At 45.3% G+C, this 7,719-nt stretch overlaps 1 protein-coding gene across 1 annotated transcript; it reads right to left on the bottom strand.

Moving 5' to 3' along the window:
* Positions 1–4,404: 4,404 nt before the first annotated feature.
* Positions 4,405–7,434, bottom strand: LOC131271164 (uncharacterized; the record flags this gene model as incomplete). Its single annotated transcript, XM_058272553.1, has 1 exon — positions 4,405–7,434. A coding segment is annotated over exon 1 (3,030 nt), but the record flags the coding sequence as incomplete, so codon positions are not given.
* Between the last annotated feature and the right edge of the window lie 285 nt (positions 7,435–7,719).

Below are 7,719 nucleotides of genomic sequence, written 5' to 3'. Positions count from 1 at the left end.
TAGAAGGTGCTTAAGGTGACTTTAAAGAGAATGAGACGATGCAAAATGAGGTTTAGAAGGTGCTTAAAGTGACTTTAAAGAGAATGAGACGATGCAAAATGGTGTTTAGAAGGTGCTTAAAGTGACTTTAAAGAGAATGAGACGATGCAAAATGGTGTTTAGAAGGTGCTTAAAGTGACTTTAAAGAGAATGAGACGATGCAAAATGGTGTTTAGAAGGTGCTTAAGGTGACTTTAAAGAGAATGAGACGATGCAAAATGGTGTTTAGAAGGTGCTTAAGGTGACTTTAAAGAGAATGAGACGATGCAAAATGAGTTTAGAAGGTGCTTAAGGTGACTTTAAAGAGAATGAGACGATGCAAAATGGTGTTTAGAAGGTGCTTAAGGTGACTTTAAAGAGAATGAGACGATGCAAAATGAGGTTTAGAAGGTGCTTAAAGTGACTTTAAAGAGAATGAGACGATGCAAAATGTGGTTTAGAAGGTGCTTAAGTGACTTTAAAGAGAATGAGACGATGCAAAAGAGTTTAGAAGGTGCTTAAAGTGACTTTAAAGAGAATGAGACGTTGCAAAATGGTGTTTAGAAGGTGCTTAAGGTGACTTTAAAGAGAATGAGACGATGCAAAATGAGGTTTAGAAGGTGCTTAAAGTGACTTTAAAGAGAATGAGACGATGCAAAATGGTGTTTAGAAGGTGCTTAAGGTGACTTTAAAGAGAATGAGACGATGCAAAATGAGGTTTAGAAGGTGCTTAAAGTGACTTTAAAGAGAATGAGACGATGCAAAATGAGGTTTAGAAGGTGCTTAAAGTGACTTTAAAGAGAATGAGACGATGCAAAATGAGGTTTAGAAGGTGCTTAAAGTGACTTTAAAGAGAATGAGACGATGCAAAATGGTGTTTAGAAGGTGCTTAAAGTGACTTTAAAGAGAATGAGACGATGCAAAATGGTGTTTAGAAGGTGCTTAAGGTGACTTTAAAGAGAATGAGACGATGCAAAATGAGGTTTAGAAGGTGCTTAAGGTGACTTTAAAGAGAATGAGACGATGCAAAATAGTGTTTAGAAGGTGCTTAAAGTGACTTTAAAGAGAATGAGACGATGCAAAATGAGGTTTAGAAGGTGCTTAAAGTGACTTTAAAGAGAATGAGACGATGCAAAATGGTGTTTAGAAGGTGCTTAAGGTGACTTTAAAGAGAATGAGACGATGCAAAATGAGGTTTAGAAGGTGCTTAAAGTGACTTTAAAGAGAATGAGACGATGCAAAATGGTGTTTAGAAGGTGCTTAAGGTGACTTTAAAGAGAATGAGACGATGCAAAATGAGGTTTAGAAGGTGCTTAAAGTGACTTTAAAGAGAATGAGACGATGCAAAATGGTGTTTAGAAGGTGCTTAAGGTGACTTTAAAGAGAATGAGACGATGCAAAATGAGGTTTAGAAGGTGCTTAAAGTGACTTTAAAGAGAATGAGACGATGCAAAATGGTGTTTAGAAGGTGCTTAAGGTGACTTTAAAGAGAATGAGACGATGCAAAATGGTGTTTAGAAGGTGCTTAAAGTGACTTTAAAGAGAATGAGACGATGCAAAATGAGGTTTAGAAGGTGCTTAAAGTGACTTTAAAGAGAATGAGACGATGCAAAATGGTATTTAGAAGGTGCTTAAGGTGACTTTAAAGAGAATGAGACGATGCAAAATGAGGTTTAGAAGGTGCTTAAAGTGACTTTAAAGAGAATGAGACGATGCAAAATGGTGTTTAGAAGGTGCTTAAGGTGACTTCAAAGAGAATGAGACGATGCAAAATGAGGTTTAAAGGTGCTTAAAGTGACTTTAAAGAGAATGAGACGATGCAAAATGGTGTTTTGGAAGGTGCTTAAAGTGACTTTAAAGAGAATGAGACGATGCAAAAATGAGGTTTAGAAGGTGCTTAAAGTGACTGTGTGAATTTTCGGATGGTCTTCGTGCTGTGCAATTACAACCTTACACTTTGAGATCCAGTTTGCTACTGTTTATTAATCTGTCAAATATAGTTCATTCGCGTTACCTTATAATTCATTTGACTTAGTTCCTATTTCCCTTTTCATTAATCCTTTTCGTTAATCCTTTTTTCTATGCCAATGATATCCGCCAGAATGTAGGCAACATGCTTGACTTTAATTTCCCACATTCCGGCCACCAAAAAAGGGTATCCCTTTTTTAACTGTTGCGTGAGTGTTTTTTTTTATCCTACGCCTATGGGTTTTACACTTGGGGATTGGGAATGAGAGCGAGTCTCGCTGCTGCTCGTACAATTTCCTTCCCTGATGCAGTTCGAATTGTAGCAACTCTAACTATGCTATCCTTCCCTGGATGCACTGCTGTTATTCGCCCCATGGGCCACATAGTTGGAGGTACGTTATCTTCTTTGATCAAGACGAGTTGTCCCTTTTCTAGCTCTACAGGGTTATTTGAACAGTTTTTAGCACGCGCTTGTAATTGTTGAAGGTATTCCGGATACCAGCGCGCCCAGATGGCTTGTAAATGTTTCTGTACTAGCTCAAATTCCTTCAACCTATTTGATGGTTCCTGCGACCTATCAATTTGTGGTAATGCACACATATTGGAGCCTACTAGAAAATGCCCTGGTGTTAGTGGCTCTGTATCTGTGGGTTCGTTTGACAATGGCACTAGCGGTCGTGAATTTAAACACCAAAATTTATTTTGTCCGACTTGGGCTAACAGAGTTACCATTGCCTCATAAGTTAAGCTCGTACTTCCTACTGTGCGAACAATGTGTTGTTTTACGGAACGTACCGCTGCCTCCCAAAGACCGCCAAAATGCGGAGCACGTGGTGGAATGAATTTCCATTTAATTTCGTTGTTCGCACACCAGTTGAAAATCTCGTCCCGCTCTTGTTGAATGCATTTGAGCATCTTATAGAGGCGATGAAGCTCATGCGCGGCGCCCTTGAATGTCGTTGCATTATCGGAGTGAAGTTCTGAGATATTCCCTCTTGTTGCAACAAAACGCCGAAGTGCTGCCAGAAAGGACGTCGTCGTGAGATCACCCACTAATTCAATGTGTACCGCCCTGGTCGCGAAACACACGAATATAGCTATGTACGCCTTCGTCGGGCTGCGGTTCTGAATCGTTGACTTTAGTAAGACTGGTCCGCAGTAGTCAATTCCACTGACAGCAAACGGTCTCGTAGGTGTTACCCGTGAAATTGGGAGGTCCGCGATGCTTTGCTTCACCAATGTTGGCTTCGCCTTGAAACATTGTTGGCAATGGTGGTAATCAGACTTAGCGAGACTGCGCCCGCCAATTATCCAAAATCGTTGACGTAGTGTGGCTAATAATAACTGAGGTCCGGCGTGCAATAATTTCAAGTGATACGCGACTGTCAATAACTTGGCCAATGAATGATTACTGGAGAGCAGAATCGGGTGTTTGGTCGCGTCCTGAATCTGCGCATTGTGAAGCCGACCACCGACTCGCAGTAATCCCTTTGAGTCAACAAAGGGCGATAGCCACCTCAGCTTCGACGTTTTCGGAATCTCCTTGCCATGCTTTGCGGTATGCAGTTCCTCTGCAAAGCTATCCTCCTGCGACAACCGGCACAACTGGATTTCAGCCTGGAGAAGTTCTTCCCGTGTTAATGGTGGCACTCTCTCAACCAGTGACAGCTGTTCCGGTGAATTTCCGTCTTCCGTGGTTCTGAATGCGCCGCGTCCTGTCAGGCAATGAATAAAACGCAGACAAAACGCCATAGATCTGCGAAGGCGATGGTATGCCGAGAATGATGCAAAGAGTTTGTTGCTGAAATCTGCCGTCGTTGATACAGCAACCACACGTGGCGTCACTGCTCTTTCCTCCGATACACAATCTCCTTCCTCTGTAGATGGGTTGTGCACAGGCCAGCTTTCTTCGTTGCAGGACAACCAGTGCGGGCCATGGAACCACCGATCGCATTCCAATAGCTTATCTGCATGAAGACCACGCGAGATGTCATCTGCAGGATTATCTGTGCCCGGTACATGCTTCCAGCACGTAATGCTGGACTCCTTCTGTATGAGAGCCACCCTATTTGCCACATATGGTTTCCAACGTCGAGGTGAGGAATTCAACCAATGTATCACGGTCATGGAATCGGTCCAGCATACCGTGGATTGTATAGTAATGTTTAAGGATTGGCTGACCTTCCGGTATAAGTGTGTTGCCAGTCGAGCCGCACATAGTTCCAATCTAGCGATAGAATGCGGGTTATCTAATGGAACGATTTTGGATTTGGCTGCCACGAGTTGAACAGAAATCCCGTCTCGATTTACAGTTCGAAGGTAGCAGCATGCCCCAAATGCAGCTTGGGATGCATCTGCAAAGATGTGTAGTTGTATGCTCGTGGGTTCCCGGCTTGATATGTAACGCGGGATGCGTACTTCCCGAAGAAGATGTAATGTAGAGTAAAACTTGTGCCATTCCTTTTGGACCTGTGATGGCAGCTCAACGTCCCAGTCCCAAGCTTTCCCGTCTTGCTTTAGCAACCAAAGCTGTTGCATGAATAGCTTGGCTACTGTTATGGCTGGTCCCAACAATCCGAGTGGATCAAATATCTTTGCAATGTAAGACATTGTTATCCTTCGTGTCCATATTGGTGCTGTAGATGGAAGATCGATCCGGAACCGAAGCAAGTCGAGGGCTGGCTCCCATACAAGCCCGAGAGTGGATACACATTGCGCGTCTCGTAATTCGTATGTTGGTAAGATCGCTACGTCTTCTGGTGGAATGCGAGAGAGCACTTCAGGTATGTTCGATGCCCACTTTTTTAGCGATAAACCAGCTGACTGCAGCATTTCTGTAACTTGGCTCACTATTTCGATTGCATCTGTTTGATCGTCAGCACCGGTTAGTAGGTCATCCACGTAGAAATCGTACAGTACAGGGCTAACTGCGCGTGGATATTGCTCCCCATGATCGTTTGCAATCTGCTTCAGAGTTCGTGTAGCTAAGAATGGTGCCGATGCCGTGCCGTAGGTAACCGTTTGTAGTTCGTAGGTGCTTATGGGTTCTGCGGAATTTTCTCTGTACCGAATGCGAAGAAAATTCTTGTCTTGGGCGTGATGAAGGAATTGACGATACATTTTCTCCACGTCTGCAGTAATTGCTATCGCATGAGCCCGAAAACGCATGACAATCGAAAGCAGATCTTGCTGTACTACCGGACCGATGAGCAAAGTGTCGTTTAGTGAAAACCCGGAAGTTGTCTTGCAGGATGCATCAAAGACAACCCTAGCCTTAGTGGTCATACTGGTCTCCTTTACTACTGCATGATGCGGCAGATAGTAATGCGGAACTGAATCATCAACGGGTTCGCTAAGTTTCTTCATGTGCCCCAAACGCTCGTAGTCCTTCATAAACTTGATGTATGCCTCTTTCATTTGCGGGTTGGAATTCAGCCGACGTTCCATTCCCGCCCACCGGCGATCGGCGATCTCCTTAGAAGCTCCTAAAATTGTATTGGCATTCGAGTTAAACGGTAAACTAACCACATACCTTCCCGCAGCGTCCCGAGTCGTCGTAGAAACGTAATGTTTCTCGCAGAGGTCCTCCTCGGCCGAAAACGTTGCTTCGTTGGGAAGTGTTTCGCATTCCCAGAACCGGTTCAGGATCGCTTCCAGTGGGGTGTCTGACGTAGCCAGATGGCAAATTCGTGGAGCCTCCTTTGCAGCTTGGGCAGTGTTACCCGCGACGACCCAACCGAAGGGAGTCTCGACCAGCCACGGACGTCCCTTGCCAAGCGACCGTTTCCTTCCGGAATGAATCTCCCAGAACGCATCTCCCCCGATGACGATGTCAATTCTGCCTGGGATGTAGAACGATGGATCCGCCAAAACTGCATCTACCGGCATCCTCCAGGAAGACACGTCAGTGGGAGTCGTTGGGATGTCCGCCGATGGGTTATTCAGGATCAGGAATTCCATTTGAGTCGCGAATGGTTGTATCTTCGACTGGACGGTTGCCACAATCGACCCGTTCACCAACTGCGACGCCATACCGATGCCAGAGATGGAAACGTTGACCTTAGACCGAGAGGCCATTAATTTCCGAGCGAACGCTTCCGAGATGAAGTTAGACATCGATCCGGAATCGAGAAGCGCTCTCGCCTCGTGCCTTGTTCCGTAGTCATCGACGAGATGTAGCACCGCCGTCTCAAGGAACACCGTTTCGTCTTCCGAGTTCACTCCCATCGATATCGTCGAAGAAATGTGTAGCAGTGAATGATGACGCTCCCCACACGTGCGACAGGACCGATCCGACTTGCAGTCCTTCGCTAGATGCGTATTGCTTAGGCAATTCCAGCAACAGCGCTTCTTTGCCACGATGTCGCGTCGCTGCTGCACATCCTTGCCGTTGAATATTGGACACATGCGTAGCGAGTGATTTTCAGCGCACTCCAATAAACACCGTGGTTGCCCCGAGGATTTATGAATGGCTGCGGTGTTTGTAATGGCTCTCCGTGAGGTATTTTGCCGTGCGTTGCCGGCCACCTTAATCGTCGAATCCTCTACAATGGTAAGGCTTTTAGTGGATTTGAGGATCTGGATCCGATCTTCGACAAATTTCATCAGTTCCTGATATTTGTCCCGCTCGAAGTGGACGGAATGCTTCTCCCACGCAAGAATGGTCTCGCTGTCGAACTTCATCAGCAGCATGTTGGACAAAGGAGTATCCCATGCCTCCACAGGTTCTTTCAGCTTGGCCAAACCATTCAAATGCCGTGTGAATTCATCCACTAAATTAGTTAGATTTTCGACGCTATCTGATTTTACCACCGGAAGAAAATGAAGTTTCCGCCAATACTCACGAATAAGGCTACGTGTATTGTCGTATCTTTTCAACAGCGCCTTCCAAGTGACCGCGTAGTTTTCGTTTGTTAACGGTGTGTGCTCGAAGGGTAAAGCAGCGTCGCCCTTTAAAGATGACAGTAGATACTGCAGTTTAGCAATCGATGACAATTCTGCCGAATCATCGATCATCGATACAAAACGGTCGCGAAACGAGAGCCATTTTGTAGAGTCACCGGCGAACGTAGGCAATTCGATTTTTGGAAGCCGAAGATTGGTTGCAGTTGGCCGTCCAAATGCCATTGTTGAGTTTGCCAGCATCGAAGAATCTGGTGTCTCCTTCGGAAGATTCGTCCGCAAGAATGCCTTCAAACGTTGGCAACGCTCCTCCATGTCAATCCTATCGCTGATACACGATTCCAACGCTTCACTGCTATCATCGAGTTCTTCTAATTTCGCCATCGCTGCGAAGAAATCCTCCTTTTGCTGCTGAAGCCTCTCCAATGCACCTGGAAGCTGACCCACTTCATCCTTGGAGAACGTGGTCACAAATCTTTCAAGCGATTTGATATTCTCCAACGCAACCTTCTTTTTATGCTGAGCCGCTTTGAGTTTTTTCTCCATTTCTCTTAAAAGTTTTTTTGTTTTCACTGTGGCCTTTTTTCGCTGTCCCCCAAGGGTTAACCGGTGACGCGCTGGAAGATCAAATGCGCGCGAACTCTCTCAAACTTTGATGGCGCGCAAAACGTGATGGCGGTTAGATGATGCAGCACTATCGAGATGCGGTGAGATGCGTAGGCGACTTTCACTAACTTCGTATTGTGTGCACTCTTTCTCACTGCACTGTTGTTTGCGTTGCACCCGTTGTGCAAATCCCTTGCGTTGCACTCGTTGTGCAAATCCTTTGCG

This window comes from Anopheles coustani, unplaced genomic scaffold (assembly GCF_943734705.1).
Source record: "Anopheles coustani unplaced genomic scaffold, idAnoCousDA_361_x.2 U_93, whole genome shotgun sequence".
In the NCBI taxonomy this organism is placed as follows: domain Eukaryota; kingdom Metazoa; phylum Arthropoda; class Insecta; order Diptera; family Culicidae; genus Anopheles; species Anopheles coustani.
Note: the sequence above shows the minus strand (reverse complement) of the source record. Positions and strands in the feature narration are given on the sequence as shown.